This window comes from Hypanus sabinus, chromosome 2 (genome assembly GCF_030144855.1).
Source record: "Hypanus sabinus isolate sHypSab1 chromosome 2, sHypSab1.hap1, whole genome shotgun sequence".
In the NCBI taxonomy this organism is placed as follows: Eukaryota; Metazoa; Chordata; class Chondrichthyes; order Myliobatiformes; family Dasyatidae; genus Hypanus; species Hypanus sabinus.
The window spans coordinates 28,182,161-28,203,963 of record NC_082707.1 but is presented as its reverse complement, the minus strand read 5'-3'; the positions used below and the strand labels follow the sequence as shown (position 1 = coordinate 28,203,963).

Here is a 21,803-nt window from a genome sequence, read left to right as displayed (position 1 = left end):
TGTGTGTTCAGCCCACTGCTGATGCTTGACTGCACTGCTAGATTCAATTCAAATAGAATCATCAAGTTTGCTGATGACATAATAGTGGGTGGCCTCATCAACAATGATGATGAGACGGTCTACAGAGAGGAAGTAGAGTGGCTGGTAGAATGGTGTGAGCACAGCAGTTTGAGTCAAAAAAAAAACCTGTGGACTTGAGTGTGCAGGCTGACCACTCCACCAGCACATACACGGCTCCTCTGCAGAGAACTCAGAGCTCCGTTTCTGGGCGTGCACATAACGGACGATCTTATCTTGTTCCTCAACATCACCTTTGGTCAAGAAAGCACAGCAGCTCCACTTCCTGAGGAGACTGAGGCTCTGCTCCCCTGTTCTAACCAGTTTTTACAGGAGTGCCATTGAGAGCATCCTGACCAATTGCATCACCATTTGGTACGGGAATTGCAAGGCATGTGACCGCAGGCTCCTACAAAGAATTACAAGAACTGTTGAGAAGATTGTTGGAGCCTTACTTCTACCCATCAGAAATATTTATCAGACATGCAGAATGTGCACGGCCCTTAGTGTCATCAATTATTCCAACCATGCGTCTTTACCCTCTACCATCAGGCAGGTGATACCATAGCATTAGAACAAAAACTGTTAAGATGACAATCAGCTTCTTCCCCCAGACTGTAAGACTACTGAACTCCCTGCCACCATTCAGGACTCATCACTTGTGAAGATCCAGTAGTGTTATGCTGTTTACTTTTAACTTGTATCATATATGCACCTTATTATTTGTTCATTTATTTGTAGTAATATTACGTTGTGTTGTGTGAGTGAGTTGTATTTATTTTCTGTACACCTTGGTCCAGAAGAATGTTGTTTCCTCTGGCTGTATACATGTGTACCGTTGAATGATTATAAATTGAAATTGAACTTGAACAAGAAAGTTTAACAATAAATTTAGTGAGTTTTCTGATGCTGTTCACTAATCTCAGAGCATTCAGAATTGCATCAGTCCAACCCAGCTGATTGGTTCTTCAAGATGTTGCGATATCACATGGTGTTAAATTCAACAGATATCAAGTTTCTTTTAATCTTAGAATAAACCTTAAAATTCTATTAAGTAAGGAAACCTAAGGTATCTGTACAGCAACATTCTGATAATACAGTACTTATGCAAAATTGCCATATAATCTAAAATAACCAGCTAGTTTTTTTTCTATTTAAATGAACTTAATTTGTAAGGTTCAGGATTTCATTTATTTAGGTGCCATACCTTAGCAATTAAACCCATTACAATGTATTGGTGAAATATTTTTTTTTATTTTGACAAATGATATCTAATCATCTAAGTATAGCTGACTTGCACGGAATATTTCATTCTGATGTACAGATGAATGAAGAAATGTTATGCCAAGAATTTGGACGCTTTGGCCCCTTGGCTAGTGTTAAGATTATGTGGCCCAGAACAGAAGAAGAAAGAGCCAGAGAAAGAAATTGTGGATTTGTAGCCTATATGAACAGAAGGGATGCTGAAAGAGCTTTGAAAAATCTAAATGGTGAGTAATTGGAAGCAAATATACTGAAATGTGTAGGCAACATTGCAGAGGAGGTTACGGCTTGTTTGTGGTATCGGAATGAAATACTGTATGTTAAACTTTTCTATATCTTTACTTTGAACAAATTGTTTTGTTCATCTTTCTGCTGATCTTTATTTTCTCCATCTTTGTGATTGTACCTTGACTTGAGCCACTCAGGTAAGTGTGTTTGCTTTTGCTGTTCTTCTGTTGTACTGTCTTTATTCTGATACTTTATAGATTGGTTAGAGTTGTGATCTGCTATGTGGCTAAAATTTCACTCCAGTGATTAAGCTATTGTATGTATAAAAGATTGGCTTTAAGAGCAAATTGTTTTGCAGCTTGTCAGCAGCTATATCTCTCATGGGATATTCAATATGAACCTCAAAATATCTGGCTCATTAGAATTCTTTCCCCATCCAATAGATTATGGAAATCTATGCATCTAAATTTTCCTCAGGATATTCACAGTAGAGCATACTGTAGCTATAAGCATGCCTCCCTGCCTTGGTAAGATAAATAACATGGGGTACTAAAAATGAGCAGGAAGGGAAATGATACTATAGAAAGGTGAAGGGTGAGGGATGCAGAAATGGAGAAGGGACAAAAGTGGCAGAAAAATGGAGAGAGATAAAATGGCAATTCCAAAAAAAAGTACCTTGGAAATCTATGATAATTAATCATAATTCTGACAAGTAATTGCCGATAATGTATGGATTTACCCACCATCAAAAATCCTTTTAATTTTGCCATAATGGTTCCAAATACTAAAAGCCTGAAATGAAGCAGTTTTTCTGTTTTGGAATAAAAGTACCGTAGATTCCGGACTACAGAGCGCACCTGGTTAAAAGCCGCATGTTCTAATTTTAGAAAGAAAATCAATTTTGTACTTGTACAAGCTGCACCGGATTTTAAGCCGCAGGTGTCCCACGTTGTAATATGAGATATTTACACAGAAAGATATTACACGTGAGGATTTTTTAACTTTTAATTAAATCCGTATGGTAACATAAACAAATATATATTGCAAATGCTTTTTTTCGAACAGTGCCTGTAACTACTTTTAAATATACATACGTATCAGTAACACACAAATTACGTTGCGTATACTTTTTTACTGAACAGTGCACGAACAACATTCCAATATCTCCTAACGACTGGTAAAAAAATATATATACTGCAGCCTACCAGGAAAAGTTATTGATCGTCTTCTTCATCTTCCTCCTGCGCACTAAAACCATCAAAGTCCTTCAGTGTCCAAATTGAATAAAACCTCAGGATCTCGTCACTCACTTCAGTCTCTTCGTTGTCGCTCTCACTTGGGCGCACGCGGTCCTCTTCATCACGCAGCAGTCCAGCCTTTCGAAACCCGCTGGTGATGGTGGATGTTGTGACACGGCTCCACGCATTTAGGATCCACTGGCAGACTTGAGTTAAAGATGCTCTTCGCATGCGTCCTGTTTTGGTAAAGGATTTCTCGCCGCTCGTCATCCAAACCTCCCACTCAACGCGCAGCGCCACTTTAAATGCCCGGTTCACGCTGATGTCCAGTGGCTGCAAATACTTCGTGGTGCCCCCAGGAATCACAGCTGGAATTGAGTTTGTACTCTTGATGGCAGCTTTCACTGAACTTTCATTGTCAGCCGCTTAAAAAACCACCATCAGTGGAAGCTTTAGTCCGGATGCTGTGCAGCTCAGAACACAAGTAAAATGCGTTCTCTCATGGCCACTTGTTTTCAGTCACCTTTTTTATTAACAGTCTGAGTGAGAGGCAAGTCAAACGTCAAAGGTACTTCATCCATATTTATGATATCATCTGGCCCGATGGAATTCTCCGCCATCTTTATTTGAGTGAATGTGCGTAAGTTAGCAAGTTGTTCCTCGTGGTCGGGAGGGAGCTGCTGACACAGAGTCGTGCGTACCCTGACGGACAGGCCTTTTCGTGTCATAAATCTAAAACACCATGATGGCCCACCTCTAAAATCTTCGATTTTCATTTTGGTGGTGATTGCTTTAGCCTTCAGTCTGATCTGCATGGTGGAAACACCACGGCCGCCTGCTCTCTGTGTGTTAACCCAGTCTTCAAGAAAGTTTTCAAGTTCGGGCCATCTGCTATGATTACCTCTGAAAGCTTTTGTCGTCTTTTTGCATTGACTCAGTTCTTCACGCTGGCGTCTCCACCGTCTCACCATCGATTCATTTATGCCAAGATTATGTGCAGCAGCTCGATTTCCTTCTTCAACCGCCAGATTGATCGCCTTTAACTTAAAAGCTGCATCATATGCTTTTCTTCGAGTGTTTTCCATGTTGATGAGGGTGAGTACAAATGACTGATTTACAGTAATTGTGAAAGTGCGCTTGATTTATCGTACAATTTCATTGGACCTCTGTGAACTACTCATCAATTTTATTGGTCTACTGTTACGAGGCAAAATGTTTTTGGCGGCATGAAAAAAAAACATGCATTAGCCGCACCGTAGTATAGGCCACAGTGTTGCTGCAGTGTTCAAAGCATGGGAAAAAAGTAGCGGCTTATAGTCCGGAATTTACGGTAGTTGGAAAATATCCAGTGAATAGGAGCTGGTTATTTCACAAAAAGAAGACTCCATTTAAGAACTTGTCCTGGACAAGAGTAGGGGAGCTAATTGTTTTTTAAGAAGGCAGAGACGCTTTCAAAACAAGTTTAAAATAAGGAACAGTAATATTCCACCTATACATCAATTCACAAAGTTTTACTTCCTTTCAGGGAAAATTATTATGGATTTTGAAATGAAGTTGGGCTGGGGGAAAGCTGTGCCCATTCCACCTCACCCCATTTATATACCACCTGCTATGATGGAGTTGACTCTACCGCCACCTCCATCTGGGTTACCTTTCAACGCTCAGCCACGGGAGAGACTAAAGAATCCCACGACACCAGTGATGCCACCGAAAAATCAAGATGATTTTGAAAAGGTAATTTTAAAAATCTAGGTGAGGAATTTGAAGGAATATAATTCATTGCAATTAATGTGTGCTGGTATTTAGATTTTTACATATTTTAATAAATAATAATTTTCATGGACATCTTTTATCAGAGTTTTTATTAACTCTGTTTTCTCTGGTTAGTATACATTTTGCTAGTATTCAGAGATAGAGCTCAACTTTTAGTTTCTGATTCTTAACTCAGTGCTTGAAAGTAGAATGATTATTGGAATTAACCTGTGAAATCTAGTCTGGCTTTTGAATATTTTATTTCATGACTTCAAATTTGTATTTAAACTTCCCCATTGTCTTTCACAAGGAATAAAAGCAGAACTTGCATTTATATATCTCCAACTCTATAATAAATATCGTCTAAACTGCAAATTAAAAGACTGTAACAGTTTAAACATGGGGAATGAAAAAGACCATTCAACCCATCAAGTCCATTCCTTCTACATAACATGCAAAATTTAGTCTGTTGTGGGTTCTGCCTATATCCCTGAGGAAGATCTATAAAGTTTCTCTTTACCCAGTAAAAGGCAAGTAGTCAACTCTTGCATGTTCACCCACTGTCTTGACTTACAATTTGTTGGCTTTGAGGCCTCTATTATCCCAGCAGGAAAATACTGTGTTTAAAAAGTGTTTACAGCTGAAATCTTTCCAAGGTAGGCTTTGTTATTCCAAATCCTGTATCCTGTATATGACTAACGTAGTCTATATGCTTCCATGAGGCAGAAGGCTTGTAGTTTTGTGACCTTTTAGAAATCCAGAATTGTTACTTATTAACCCCATTGGATTCTTCCTCTGCCTTTTAAATAGATTTAAAGAATTGTCATCCTTTTGCCAGCAATTTTCACTTAAAAAGCTGTGGATGACCCTGAACTAAATTAGTGCTATTCTGTAAGCAATGCACACTTTTTGTGGTATAAAGTGACTTTCAGGCTTTATTTCCCCCAGAAATTATTTTTCCAATTGAATATTACACTGCAGGTGCACATTCTTGTGACCTAAGTGCAGACATCCATAGTATTTTACCAAATCAGTAGCTGTTTGTCGACATCCATTCCCTGTGGTAAGAGATTAACTTGAGGGGTAATGCATGTCCATCACTTCTGAAGGTTGCTAGGCCACGAAGCAAATCTCGGTGAGCTCATCACTAGATACACTTTTGCTATTCTGAAAAGTTGGGAATAGATGAAGATGTGGAGAAAGACATCAGTTTCCTCGTTTTGTGTATTTAGATTTTTCTTGGATTTACTTATCCACAAAATAGATGGTCTCTAATCCGTGTTGGATAACCTCTACTTTGAAATTTAATGCTGCACAGGTTATACCCTTTGCTAGACTTTTGAAAGAAGGATGTATTTTGATTTAAATTTGATCACTTGAACATTGAGATGTTTCATTTCCCCCAAAGAATTTGGTATCTAATATTTTAAAAAGCATTAGAAACAATGTACATTAATAAAGTCATGTCATGGTAATCTTACTATTTTGAATAGCCGTTCATATATTTGTCTTTAGACTGCACGTTAGGTCTAGGACAAAGCTTAAGATCACTACTTGGGCACTTGCAATTTTGTACACTTATGAATTTTGAGTGTGTTTCAGTAGAATTTCATCATTTAATGTCAGCGTTAAATTGTATCATAATGATTGAGTGGGAGGTGATGGATATGAGAAGTGACTCATCTCTAGGTGATGTGACCATTAAACTTCAGGGATGAGTTGATTGTGTGCTTCTTGATGTCACAAATTAAATATCCCACCAGCATCAAATCAAAATTTGTACATGGACATAATAACAGACTACAATTGTGTTATGTGTCTGCTGCCTATTAAAGTATTGTCTAATATTCTTTTTATATGCTGTAAAATATCAGTCACTCTTGAGCATCAGTAAATATTCCCACATTAACTGATCTATGATCAGAGATTTGTCATAATCATTTCTATCATTGGGACTTTGTCCTGGTTCTAATTACATTGCAATGTAAAGACAAATATCCAGTTATTTCTATCTCTGGTTTTCTGTTTATTTTAGTTATTTTAAATGCGTGTACTTAGTTTATTAAGTATTGATTTATAATAGCATAAATGTTACCTTGAAGGTTTTAAAAATGCATTTGTATTTTTGTATACTTGCTGCTTAAGTTGCCAATACTCATATTATCCTATCTTTATTGTCTGATGTGACTTCATATACAGACTCTGTCGCACGCCATAGTCAAAGTGGTTATCCCAACAGAAAGGTACACGTTTCTTCTTTAATTTTTCATTGCTGCTGATAGTAGAAAGTGTCCCTGACATAAATGACATCAGGTTATTTGTCAATCAGTGCTTATGGCTAAGATTTTGGGTAGCTGAGCAATGGTTCCTTTGTATGTTTGGGATTAACTGCCTGTGTAGTTTGTTAAATGAGATTACTTTGCTCATTTACTGGTGTAGCAGTGTTAAATTGTGTGCAACACTTTCTCAGGTGTATGGAATGTGTGTATTGCTTTTCAATGCATTCTTTTAGTCTTTCATATTATGCTTAATTGCAAGATTGTTCAGAAGGAGTACTAGTTTGTTTTATTACTTGTTATATAATGTTAGTGTGAAATTTCAAAATTGAGCAAGTTATGTGTGTTTGGATGGAGTAGTGTAGATTTGACTCTGGTGTACCAATAGTTGATGCCAGTGATGATTAGACCTAGATTTGATGCAATTTGTGTAACTCTCACAAGTAACAGCTGTGTTTTAATATGATGCTTTGAATATTTAAACCTAAAATCTTTGTTCTGTGTCTACTTCACAATGCATGAACACTGCTTATAATATCTTATAAATTGTAACTTTTGTGAAATGGCTGAGTGTTTTTTCTTAAATGTTCTTTTGAGGTGATCAGGTTGATGGTATTTTTGCAAGGGTTTAAAAATGTTGACTAGATGTCTAAAGTCAGGTTGAAATCAGATATGGTTACATAACTACATCATAATTGCCCAATGGCTGCATTGATTAGTTGATAGCTGTATTGGTGTTCTTTAGTGTAATCAATGCACTTATTTAATTTTGGCTACTTATGGTCTAGTAAATGCTTCTGGAAAGAAACTTTTAAACATGACTGCTCACGCAATTTGTACTACTTAGATAAATGAGAGATTAAATCTATATCTGGTCATTTCCTGAAATTTGGTACCTGGGGCTTGTTTGCCTATTCTTGGAGGAGAAAATTTTTAAGAACTGAAACTGTAATCTATATATATTTAAATACAGAAAAATTTTCCTGTTTTTATAAAGTAATTCCATTGTCTTTAGACTTCAGGAAAACCAATAAATATATCTGTATGACATTTGCCTGTTTTAGAGTGGTTGGCTGTGGAATGATATTGCTGATATGTCAATAGGTTTCCCTTGCTCAACTAAACCAGAACCTTGTCTTACAATGCACATTCAAAATTCTGAAAGACCAGAATTTGACCAAGTTGGCCACCAGTGTTTTAAATAAGCTCTGTGGCTTTTAACTTGGCCGTGGTAAGCAACACAAGCTGAACAGATTCTGCTGCGAGGGACCTGAACAAAACATCATGGATGAATTGTGGAAAGTATTCAGGTTTTGAATCTGATTAATATCAGATTCATTAACTCTCATTGAACTGCTTTTGTTTAGCTGTTGGCTCTTATGGTAGGGTTTATATCATTAAAACCATGTATCTTTCAAAGGATTTGATGAAGGATGTTGGTTAAATCAGGAAATCTTCATTTGTTAATTATCCTAACTTTTATGAACCTGCTTCAGTCTGTCACATTTAAAAAAAAATTGAATCAAGAATGAAGTAAAATTCTAAAATCTCTATCCATAACTTGACTCCTTATGATTGCTTAAAAATTACTGATGAGAAGCATTTTGAAGATGCTGAATGTTTCTTAACAAATTAACACGTTATTTCAAATTACTGCCATTTTTCTTCCAAGAATCAAAATCCCATATTAAGATTTGAAATGTTCTTGGCCAACAAGCAATGGATACTGTTTTGCAAGCAACATCAATGGGAAAAATTGTATATTTTGACGCATACTTTTCAGAGTAATGTGTAGCTTTTGTTTCATCTTTCACCAAGGAAACTTTAGTTGGTTGGAATTTGAACATATTTAGATTACTCAGATTCTTTCTCACCTTTTCATCAAAAGATTTGCACATTCTCAGTATAAAGTAATACAATAAAATTTCTTGTGTTTTTATTTGGTAGTTGAGAAACTTGTTTCAGTATTTTGTTTGTGGGGGGAGGGAGACAGATCTAGAAGAAATTACCTAAATTTAGGGAAGGTGACTTAATTTAATATTGGCAAGGTAGACTGGGAGCATCTACTTGCAAGTTGGTCTGCATCTGCACTGTGTGAAGTATTCAAAGGACAAATGATAAGCGTTCAAAATAATTATCATCCAAAGGTAAAGAGAGAAAATAAAATGTAGCAGATTTGAGAACTAAAATGGGAGGCCTCTTATGTATTTAAAAAAAAAAGAGCGAAAAGAAATTTGGAAAGCACTGAGGGCCGGCCATGAAATAGCACTGGCAGGCAGGATTAAGGTAAATTCAAAGGTGTTTTATGTACATTGAGGATTAAGGATCCGGGCAACAAGCAGGGCCCATTAGGGAAATTGGTTATCTGCGTAGGGCCAGAAGGTTTAGGTGAGGTCCTAAATAAATACTTACCAGTATTCACCAATGAAATAGATTTTATAGTTGGAGGATTCAGCAAAGGGAAAGGTAAAATTATAGCGTGCATTTCCATAAATAGAAGGTATTTGATGCCTTAGCAGGTTTAAAGGTAGGCAAATCCTGGGATGAGATTAGATTTATTCTAGGTTGTTTTGGAAGATAAAAGAAAACATTTCAGGGGCTTTGGCTGAGATTTCTAAATTTTCACTGGCCACAAGCAGGTACCAAATGATTAAAGGGCAGCAAATGCCTCTTTTTAAGAGCAGCAAGGAAAAAGACTGGCAATTACAGACCTTTCAACCTAACTGAAATTGAAATGGGGAGCCACTAAGAGATCCGATCTTGTGCATTGGACTAGTCTTGTCTGTGTCAGGTGTCATCAGTGTAGAGGAGGCCTTCTGCCTCTACAGATGCCAGTTGATCCTTTGGGCTCTTTGAATATTTTGCTTTTTCATCTGGATTCCAGCTTCTGCAGTCACTTTTGTTACTAGTTTTACACTTTGTACAACAACATTGTTCCATAACCTCATTACTCTTGTATTCCAGTGAAGGCCAGTGACAGAAGTTGACTGCAGATGCTGGAATCTGGAATACAGTTTTGGTTGCCACATTAAGACCATGAAACAAAACAGAAAATGCTGGAAAAGCTCAGCAAGTTCTTTCCACACATGCTGAGTGAGCATTGGGTACAGAGCAGAGTGTTCAGCATCTAGCCTGGGATGGAAGACCTCACTTGAGGATTGACTTTTTTTCCCTTGGAGCAGTGAAGTCTGAATGGAAAATTGTGGGTTGTAGATAAAATGAAGTAGGGAACTTTTCACCACAGTGCGTTTCAAAAAAAAAACAGATAGCACAGTCTTAGAGTAAGAGAAAGAGATTTAGATAAGATCTGAGGAAAAACCTTTTCACTCAGAAAGTGGTTAGCATCTGGATTGTACTGAGTGAGTGATGGAGGCAGGTACTCCCCCGGTAGCAAAATCTGGACTTGCACCTGAATCACCAAGCCACAGTAAAATATGGACATTTATAGCTAGTAGGTAGAATTAGTAATGATGAGTATTTCATGGCTGGTATTGACACAAAGGGCTGAAGGGACTTAATCAGGAGTGTGCTATTTAGGAATAGAGATGAGAAGAAATGTCTTTACTCAGATTTAAATTTTATGAATATCTCAAACTTATGAATGTTTAATCACAAGAGAAAATCTGCAGATGCTGGAAACCCAAGCAAAGCACACAAAATGCTGGAGGAACTCAGCAGACCAGGCAGCATCTTAAGGAAAAAAGTACAGAGTTGGCAGTTTGCGCTGACACATGCTGAGTTCCACCAGCATTTTGTATGTGTTGCCTGTGAATGTTCATCTGTTTTGTATACTCACAGCAAAGTATGATGAATCAAGACGTAGGAATTAGATGGGAAAATGCATTTGCGTACTGAATCACCAACAGTGTTAAACGACTGAACAGGCTCAAGGGACTATTTAGCTTGTATAGAATTCTTTTAGTTTTATATAAATTGCTACAAGAACTCGAGGGATGACCGTTCAAAGGATGTTCAAGAATCAGTTTCTGCAATATTTTAAAAGGTGCACCTACCACCTGGGATATTAGTAATTATACTTAAAATTGTTGAGATTAAGAACTGCCATTCCATGTTTAATCCTTTAAATGAAGAAGCCTATTTATTGCATAGATTCTGTAGAAGCCCTTTACGTGTTCTTTTTGATAATTTTGCATATTGACTTGTGGCAGTTTTAAGCTTGGCAAAGTGGAACTGTCACGTCTGTTTTCAGCTAAGGTGGGCAAGACATTTTAAGGTTTACCTCCAGTTCAAGGCTCTCAAAATGGAAGCCACTAAGTTTGGTTCAAGTACTTGTTCTCCAATAGTGATTACTTAACTAAAAGTTAACTTAAGAAATTTGAGAATGCTGAATGTTTCTTGATTGCACTAATACATTACTGACCCGGAGACCTCTGTCAATTTTGTAATCCATGTTGGGAGACACAGAGTGAAAGCAAAGGAGGAAATAAGTAGTGCTCATTTCCAAGAACTGAATGGCACTATTTGCTTTCCCATATATTATTTTTGGATATGTATGTGTGTGTATATATATCTTAAAAATTAAACTAGGGTTATACTCCATTAATTCAGCATGCCTGAGACTTTGGTTCCAGACTAGCAGATTTTCTCAGCCTTTGGATGTTACACAACATTTGTCATCCCATAAATACAAGTGATACTGCACATACTGGAAATCCAGAGCAACACACAGATTGCTGGAGGAACTCAGCAGGTCAGGCAGCATCAATGGCAAGGAATAAGCAGTAGATGTTTTGGACCAAGACCTTTCATCAGGATGTGATGTTTCTTTCAGTCAAGCTGTTAGTAGCAGGAGAGCATGGCAGCAGGAAACCTGATGAGAGGAATTCAGATATCACATGGTGAGCCAGATGCAAAATTATCATAATTTCTGACAGGTTGCTAATTAATTATTGAAGGCTTATTGTATAATCACTGAGGTTATTAATCAGGGCTTTTTTTTTAAACAATGTACTTTATTTAGTAGTTTGAGGAATATTTCAAATTCAAACACCAAAGCAAACATGACTTAACGGTTCAAGGCACATCTATCAATTCAAAGATGGCAGCTGCAGTCATTTGACATTGTGAAAACAGCCTGGCCCTACGGCACTGGGGTACTGTTGCATAGTCATTTGCTTACATGAACTTTACGGGGAAAATTAACTATCTATGCAAGCTGAATGTTCTCCAGAAGTAGTAGTTACATGCTTAAATATTTAAGAAAATTATCTTCCAAGTTACATACCTTATTACAGTCCTCTACTTTAGAAGCAAAATACTGCATGGTGGGAATCTAAAAAGGAAAGGGGAATACTAACAAAACTCAATAATTCAAGCACTACTCAATAAAAAAAGTTTTTAAAAAAAATAATTCAAGCACCATTTGTGGAGAGGGCTTCATGTTTCAAAACAATAATCTCTCATCAACTGAAAGGTTATCCACCAGAAATATGAACAACTTGTCTCCTTTGGCAAGAAAACCTCTAGCAAGCATCAAGAACATTGTGGAGTTCATTCGATTTCATTTTAAAAACTGTCATTGAGAAGATTTGAAATTAAGTATGTGGTATTATGAGTATGGATGGGTATTTAATCTTTGTCATGGACATAATGGGCTGAGGGGCTGTGTGTGTGCCTTATAACGGTCCAAATGCAAACCCACATTCTGTGACAGTGGGATTTCTACTGCATTCCAAGATATGGAAATTAATTACAAGAGCTGGGAAAGATAGAGAATCAGAAAAAGGTTATTTTATCAAGATCAGCAAGGCTTAAATAAATTGGATCTAAGCCATGGTCCACTCATTGAATGCTAGTAAGTTTTAAGTCTTGAATGTTGGGCCTTCTCTGTTGGGTATGTGCTGAAGAGAGAAAATAAAATCCAAAACATCTTTATCTGTAGGTATACAGTCTCATTGTAGTTTTAAATGATATTGTTGAGACCCAAGTAATTCCTGTTAAAAGGTAGATGTCCTGGTGACAGCTTTTATTTAATGAGGATTATTTTAATGTATACAGCACTAAGTTTTGATGGGAATGCAGCAGAAAACTTTTATTGCAAACAAGAATAGTTTACTTTTGTAAGTAAAATGTGTGGAATGCTTTTGAAATTAACAGACACAATGACTATTAATGTAGCTATTGCTAATGACAAATTACAATTAATCGAGGTGTTTGCTTACATCTTCTGGGCTTAACTTTAAATACTTATTCTCAAATCCTTCTGCCTAATATATTGACATGGGACTGAGAGCTAAAATAAAGCTGTTAGCTGACTCGGATAATAAAGAAAAATATTATTAATTTGTTATGATAGTCAAAGAGTCATACAACACAGAAATGTGTAATTCAGCACTCTGCCCCAGCTAGTGACCACACACCCATATTAATTCCATCTTCTAGCATTTCATGATTGGTGAAAACTATGGATTTCAGTCACTTGCTACTTCTTAGGTTTAAAAAAAGTTCCCCTCAAAACCTCTTCTCATTGCTACCATTGGGGGGAAGTACAGGAGCCTGAAGGCACACAGTCAACTATTCAGGAACAGCTCTTCTCCTCTGCCATCCAGTTTCTGAATAGACATGGAACCCATGAACAGCACTGTATGACTTTTATTTTTTATACTGTATTTCATTTTTCCTCTATTATTATGTATTGCATTGTGCTACTGCAACAAAGACGACAAATTTCATGACGTGGTGGTGATAACCTGATACTGATTCTAAAATTTTGACTGACCCTACTCAACCTTCGTAATCCGGTCTTATTCAGTTCTGGTAAGGAGAAAAGTTTCCTGCAGTCTACCCTATAACCTTAATAATTTCATATTTGTCAGTTACATCCCTCTTGATTACCACCTCTGGGTGGAAAATAGATAATGCCTCTCCAATCTCCTCAGAACAAAAATGCTTCATTCAGGGATCATCCTCATGAATCTCCTCTGCACCCCCTCAAGGGGTATTAAATACTTCCTGTGGTGACTGTATATAGCACTTCAGCCAGAGTTATAAAGTTGGAGCATAACATCCCTTCTCTTGTATTCAGTTGTACTACCTTAACTACATTATCAGATTACACTAGCACCTTCAATAACTTTCATACTGAGATCTTTCTGTTCTTTGTTCCCAAGATATGTCATAACCTCACTGGTATATCAGAAACAGAAGCAGATTCAGGTTTAATATCACTGGGGTATGTTGTAAACTTTGTTACTTTGTGGTAGCAGTACATTGCAATATATAATAAAATATAAATTGCAGTAAGAATTACAGTGGATTCTTTATTGGGAAGATAAACTAATTGAGAAAATGACTAGAATTTCCTTTGTTTATCTGGGGGCAGTGTGCCACTTAATTGGGACGCAGGAGACTTGCTGAGCAGTTTATAACTAGAGTCGGTTGCCTGCATGTATGGCTGTTATACACTACACTGTGCTAAGAGCTAACAGTTTTTAAATGATGTCAATTTAGTATATTTAAGTTCAAAAAACAGTGATTTTTGTCACTGATAGTTGGTGACAAATAAGCAGTAAGATAATTCAGAACTGTTTCGCTCCCTGCGGTTTCAAGCAATCAGGCTTGGAGTTGCCAGAAACTGTCAGGAGTGAAAACTAAATGATTTCACTACTTCAGAAGTTAGGAACTACAAAGAGTTTGAAGGTATCAACAGTTGTTTTGAATATTACAGTGAAAGTACAGATTTAGAGGGTGCAAACGTGGAAATTATATGGAAGCAGTCCAGTGTCATTTGCAGTTGGTCAAAGAGCACAGCAGCACACACTGGATGAACTCCTCCATTGATAACTATTGGCAACTAGCACATAGCTTTATTGTATTGGTAATGTTCTAATTTGTTCTGTATTTCATTTTAATACATAATTTGTTAATCATTTAAATAGTTTTTTGACTTTTTGGGCTTTTATATTATTTCCGTGTAACTAATTAGGGCAGCTGCTTAATTGGGCCAAAACGTACTGGTCCTAATGTGTCCCAATTAACTGGAATCCACTGTATGTTTATGTGTGTATGTATATTTAAATTAAATAACTCTTGCAAAAAGAGCACAATAAGAAAAAAAATGAAGTTGTGTACATGGGTTCATTGTCCATTTATAAATGTAATAGTGGAGGGTAAGAAGTCTTTGGGCTTCTGTACGCACCACCTTGATGATGGCAGTATGAAGAGGGCATGTCCTGGGTAATGGGGATCCTTAATTATAGGTGCTGCGTTTTCAAGGCATCGTCTTTTGAACATCCTTGATGCTGTGAAGCCCATGATGGAGCTGGCTGAGTTAGCAACTTTTTGCAGCTTTTTGAGATCCTGTGCGGTGACCCCCTTCACGTCGAATGCAACCAGTTAGAATGCTGTCCGTGATACACCTTTAGAAATTCGCGTGAATCCTTGGTGACATACTAGATCCCCTCAAACCCCTAATGAAATATAGCCACTGTAGTGCATTCTTTGAAATTGCATCAATATGTTGGGCCCAGGATAGATCTTCAGAGATGTTGGCACCCGGGGACTTGAAACTGCTCACTTTCTCCATTGTTGATCCCAGTAAGGATTGGTACGTGTTCCCTCACTTCCCTTCCCGAAGTCCACTTTCAAATCCTTGGTTTTACTGACGTTGATTGCAAGGTTATTGTTGCAACACCACTCAACCAGATGATCTGACTCATGACTCTATGCTCTGTGCCTCCTCGTTAGCATCTTAAATACTGCCAACAATAGTTGACTCACTGGCAAACATATAGATGCTGTTTGACCAGGGCAATCTTTCTTGGCTATACCATTGTCGTTGGCTGAATATATGATACTGATGAATCACCATATAGGAGGGAGATTGAAAATCTGGCTGAGTCGTACCACAACAACAACTCAATTTCAGCAAGACCAAAGAGCTGATTATTGACTTCAGAAGTAGGAAACCATGGGTCCATGAGCCACTCCTCATTGGGGCATCGGAGGTGGAGAGGGAAGGACTGTCTTGGGCACAGCAAGTAAGTAAAATTACAAAGAATGCATGGCAACTCCTCTGCTTTGGCGTTTGTGAAGTGTTGGCATGTCATCTAAAACTTTGTCAAACGTCTAGTATGCTGACTGGTTTGATCATAGGTAAAGTCCTCCCCACCACTGAGCACATCGACATGGAGTGCTGTCACAGGAAAGCAGCAACCCATCATAAACAACCCCCTCTCCCTCCACCATCAATGCCATGCACTCTTCTTGCTACTGCCATCTGGGATAAGGTACAAGAGCCTCAGCAACCACACCACCAGGTTCAGGAACAGTTTTTACCCACCAACCATCAGGCTCTTGAACCAGAGGGGATAACTTCACTCACCCCATCACTGAACTGTTCCTACAACCTGTGGACTCCCTTTCAAGGACTCTTCATCTCAGGTTCTAAATATTTATTGTTTTTTTATTTATAATTATCTCATTTTACCTTTATTTCAGTAGAGGTGCAGAGCGGATTTACAGTTTGTTGTCTTTTGCACGTTGGTTGTTTGTCCATCCTGTTAGGTGTGGTTTTCATTAATTCTATTGTATTTCTTGGATTAACTGTGTATGCCTGCAAGAAAATGAATCGCAGTGTTGTATATGGTGTCATATATGTACTTTGATAATAAATTAACTTTGAATTTTACACCTTTGAGCCATGGCGCTAACATTTTGTAGCGCCAAAGGTTCCATATGGAACCTTATTGAAAACCCTACTAAAGTTCATATAAAGCACATTTACTGCAGTGCCCTCATCAATGCATTCCTCAGAAAAATTCAGATTACTTATGGGTGTCATTGTAGCCTAGTGTACAGCACAATGCTTTTACAGCTCGGGGTGGTCAGAGCTTGGAGTTCAATTCCATTGTCATCTGTAAGGAGCCTTTACATCCTCCCATGGAATGTGTTAGTTTTCCCTGGGTGCTCCAGTTTCTCCCACAGTCTAAAGACCTACCAGTTAGTATGTTAAAATTGTGTTAAATATGTTAACATGTTAGTTTGTTAAATACAGCACTCAGTGTTATATCTCAATGCATGATGTATAAGAAATAAGGTGGATGGTCTTGTTGCACTATTACAGACTGTCATGTATGATGCGGCTATCACTGAATTGTGGCTGAAGGATCATTGTAGTTTGGAGCTGAATGGCCAAGGTTATGCTTTGTATCGGAGGGATAGGAAAATAGGCAGAGGGGGCAGCATGGCTCTGCTGGTTAAGAATGGCATCAAATCACTGGAAAGATGTGACAAAAGATCTGAAGATGTTGAATCTTTGTTGGTTGAGTTAAGAAATGGCAAGGGTAAAAGGACCCTGATGGCAGTTATATACAGGCTTCCCAACAGTAGCTGGGATGTGGAGCACAGATTAGAACAGGAAATAGAAAAAGTGTGTCAAAAGAACAATGTTATGATAGTCATGCAAGATTTTCATATGCACGTCAGTTGGGAAAATCAGGTTGGTAATGGATCTCGAGAGTGAGTTTGTTGAATGCCTATGAGATAGCTTTTGAGAGCAGTTTGTCATTGAGCTATACTGGATTCGTTGTTGTGTGATGAACCAGAGGTGATTAGGGAGCTTAAGGTAAAAGAGACTTGGATCACAATATGATTGAGTTCAACTTGAAATTTGATAGGGAGAAAGTATAGTAAGGCGTAGCAGTATTTCAGTGGAGTAAAGGAAGTTAGTGGCAGGGGTGACAGCAGAGCAGCAATGTTGATGGTTTCTGGGGAAAGTGAGGAAGGTGCAGGGTAGATGTATTCCAAAAACAAAGAAATACTCAAATAGCAAAATCATTTAACCATGGCTGACAAAGGAAGTCAAAACTAATATAAAAGCAAAAGAGAGGACATAAAGCAAAAATTAATTGGAAAACAGAGGATTGGGAAGCTTTTAAAACCCTACAGTGAGCAACTAAAAGAATTGTTAGGAGGGAAGAGGTAAAATATGAAAGCAAGCTAGCAAACAATATCAAATAGATAGTAAATGCTTTTTCAAGTATGAAAGATGAATGGATATAGGGCTGCTACAAAATGAGGCCGGAGAAGTAATAATTGTAGATGAACTAAATGAGTATGTTGCATGTCTTTGCTGTGAAAGACGCTAGCAGTGTGGCTGATGTTGTATTGTGTGAAGGAAGAGAAGTGAGTGCAGTTACTATTACAAGAGAGAAGGTGCCGAAAAAGCTGGAAGACCAAAGGGTACATAGTCACCCGGACCAGATGAACTGCACTCTAGAGTTCTGAAAGAAGTAGCAGGTGAGATTGTGGAGACATTAGCAATGATCTTTCAAAAATCATTGGACTCTGGCATGGTGCCAGAGGACTGGAAAGTTGCAAATGTCACTCCACTCTTTTAAGAAAGGAGGAAGACAGCAGGAAGGAAATTATAGAGCAGTTAGCCTGACCTCTATTTGGGAAGTTCTTTTGAGTCAATTGTTAAGGATGAGCTTATGAAGTACACAGGCCAAGATAGGACAAAGACAGCATGGATTCCTTAATGAAAAATTGTGCCTGACGAAACTGTTGGAGTTCTTTGAGGAGATTACAAGTAGGATAGATAAAGGGGATGTAGTGGATGTTGTATATTTGGACTTTCAGAAGGCCTTTGTCAAGATGCCACACAGGAAGCTGCTTTCCAAGTTAAGAGCCCATGGTATTACAGGAAAGTTACTGGCATTGTTAGAGCATTGGCTGATTGGTAGGAGGCACCGAGTAGGAATAAAAGGATCCTTTTCTGGTTGGCTGCCAGTAAGTAGTGTTGTCCTGCAGGGTTCATTGTTGGGACTAATTTTTTTATACTGTGTATCAATGATTTAGATGATAGAATAGATGGTTCTGTTGCCAAGTTTGCAGATGGTATGAAGATTGGTGGAGGGTAGGTAGTGTTGAGGAAATGGCTAGGCTGCAGGAGGACTTAGACAAAGGAGGAGAATGGGCAAGAAAGTGGCACACGAAATATAATGTTGGAAAATGCATGGTCATGCACTTTGGTAGATGAAATAAATATGAAGAGTATTTTCTAAATGGGGGGAATAATCCAAAAATCTGAGATGCAAAAGGACTTGGGAATCCTTGTGCAGAACACCCTAAAGGTTAACTTGCAGGTAGAGTCTGAGGTGAGGAAGGCAAATGCAATGTTAGCATTCATTTCAAGAGGTCCAGAAAAGATGTGCTGGCATTGGAGTGGGTTCAGAGGAGGTTCACAAGGATGATTCCGGGAATGAAAGGGTTATCATATGAGGAGCGTTTGATAGCTCTGGGTGTGTACTCACTGGAATTTAGAAGGATGAGGGGGGATCTAATTGAAACCTTATGAATGTTGAAAACCCTAGGCATGATAGATGTGGAATGGATGTTTTCCCATCGTGGGGGGTGTCTTGGATGAGGGTACAGCCTCAGGATAGAGAGGCGTTCATTTAAAACAGATGCAGAGAAATTTCTTCACCCAGAAGGTGGGTGAAGTTGTGGGTTTTATTGCCACATGTGGCTGTGGAGGCCAGGTCGGGTGTATTTAAGGCAGAGCTTGATAGGTCCTTGATTGGCCATGGCATCAAAGGTTAGGGGGAGAAGGCTGGGGAGTGGGGCTGAGGAGAGGGGGAGAAAAGGATCAGCCATGATTGAATGGCCTAATCCTGCTCGTATGACTTATGGTCTTAACTGGTTCTTTTAAATTATCCCGTGCTTAAGGCCAGGATTAAGTTGCTGGGCATTGTGCCATGAAGGGCCTATTGCACACTATATCTCAATAAATAAATAAATACACAAACAATAAGAATGCAGAGATCAAGCAACATCTGTAGAGGCAAACGGTGTAAGTTTACATTTCGGATTGTTCCCTCATTCCAGCTGTGTTGATGATCAGAAACATTGACTTACAGCTTTTGTATCCACAGGTACTGTTTGACCCACTGAGCCCTTAACACGTTCTGTTCTTTTTTTCTTCCTCTGTCACTTTTGTTGCATTCCTCAGCTTATCTATTAGCTTCAGGTATTCATGGGTTTGTAGTTTGAGGTTCGTCTATATGTCAATACTTGCTCAGGCTCTAATCTTCAATGTAGATGTCTTTGGTCCTGTCTTCCCCCCCCGTGTGTATCTCCTTATCAGGTCCTAAGTTCCTTCTGCCAAGCTTTGTTGTTCTTATGAACTGATTAATGTTCTGTTATCTACAGCTAACCTCATTATTAACCACATCGCGGTTTGTTCTACATTTGTTTCCAGATTTGTAATAATTAGTAAGGGACCAAACTGATTACAGGTTTCCAATCACAAAAACAACTTTCCACTAGTATCGAGTATTTCCAAATTTGCTTTCTTGCCTTGCTTCTTACTGGCTTTAACTTCTTAGACCAATCTCCCATGTGGAAGCTCAATTCCATTCTCCTTTATTTATTTTGTTATCCCTTTGGAAAATTCAATCAACTCTGGTTATCCAGGATACTTCTCTAATAAAACCATGCTATGTTTTGTTTAATCCCTGCCTTTTTAAGTGCAGATTAATCCCTTCCCTCAGAATTCTTTTCCAATAAACTCCCTATTTACCAGTGATGTTAAGACTCATAGGCTGTAAATACCTGTTTTATCCTGGTTGTCCTTAAATAAAGGGTACCACATTTGCAATCCTCCAGTCATCTGGCAGCTCATCTGCGGCTAGCAAAGATTTAAAGACCCAGCAATTGCATTGCAGCCTATGATACACCTTATCAGACTGGGGATTTATCCACCTTTGATTCCATTAAGATGGCTAACACCCTTTCTTGCGATAATGTTTGAGAATTTCACTGACCTTCACCCCTGAAGTTTCCACTTCTCCAAAGTGAATACAGATGAGAAATATTAATTTAAGAGCTTGTCACCTGGTTCCACACAAATGCTATTCTATTTCCTAGTTGGCTTAATTACATACTTGTAAGATCTAGTGTTTTTATCCATCAGTGATATTTGTTGCCATTTCTTTTGCCATCCTAATTTCAAAGTACTGTGGCGACCCACTCCTCAGCGCACTCGAACCAGCTCACAAAGAGGCGCGCACCGGCATTGAGGCCGGTCTGAAAGAGGGTGCCAAGCCTTCTTCACCAGCAAGGGGAAAAGCCCGCACGCGGGACGGGACTGTGAATATGTGCCCCCTACAGCATTCCCGCCTGGGGAGGGCAGGATCAGGAAGGCTTTAAAGCGAGGCTGTGAAGTTTAAATAAACCTCTTTGCAACTGCAGCTCACCAACTACATGTCGTTATTTCAGCGCTGCGTGTAGCACACCACTACAGTACTATCTACATTTTATGTTTCTGAAGAGGCCACTCTGTTTTCAACACCTTGTAAATACTTTATTTTTTCATTTAGTCATGGAAATTCCATTTTGGGGTTTCTTGGATTTGCTGTCTATGCTTTTTCCCTATATTGAAAAATTATTGGTCCTGAATACACATTTTTTGAATTAATCTTATTTCCAGATGTAGATCATTACAGTTATTTGAAGTTCAAAGTACATTTATTATCAAAGTATGTATACTGTACACAACTTTGAAATTTGTCATCTTGCAGGTAGCCACACAACAAAGAAACACAATAGAACCCAATTTTTAAAAAAAACACAACAAAAATCATTAACTCCTAATGAGTAAAAAATAGAACAAATCGTACAAACAATAAAATGGGGAACAAATAACAATATTAACTGCAGAGTCCCCAAAGTGACTCTGCAGCCGCAGAGGTGAGTAAAGCTGGTCCGGGAGCCTGATGGTTGCAGGGCAACAACTGCTCCCCAGCCTGGTGGCATGGGACTCATGACTCCAGTACCTCCCACCCAACTGCAGCAGCAAGAAGAGAGCGAAGCCAGTCAAATGCAGGCAGATGATGTAAATATCTGTTCTTGTTCCACTTTTATCCTCAATGATTTTAATCTTGCTCGGTGATTTAATCAGCGCAGAGTAATGGAGCTGGCCGCAAATGTGTTTCATCATCAGGAGTCAACACAGCCAGACCCCAGC

At 38.4% G+C, this 21,803-nt stretch overlaps 1 protein-coding gene across 5 annotated transcripts in view; it reads left to right on the top strand.

The window, feature by feature from the left end:
* u2surp (U2 snRNP-associated SURP domain containing) overlaps positions 1-21,803 on the top strand; it is a 100,817-nt gene that overhangs the window by 41,509 nt on the left and 37,505 nt on the right. For all 5 annotated transcript variants that reach the window (XM_059993554.1, XM_059993547.1, XM_059993553.1 and 2 more), the window contains 3 exons: positions 1,382-1,547; positions 4,312-4,520; positions 6,738-6,781. In XM_059993554.1, the coding sequence (XP_059849537.1) occupies positions 1,382-1,547; positions 4,312-4,520; positions 6,738-6,781 (419 nt within the window). The remainder of the gene's footprint in view (positions 1-1,381; positions 1,548-4,311; positions 4,521-6,737; positions 6,782-21,803) is intronic.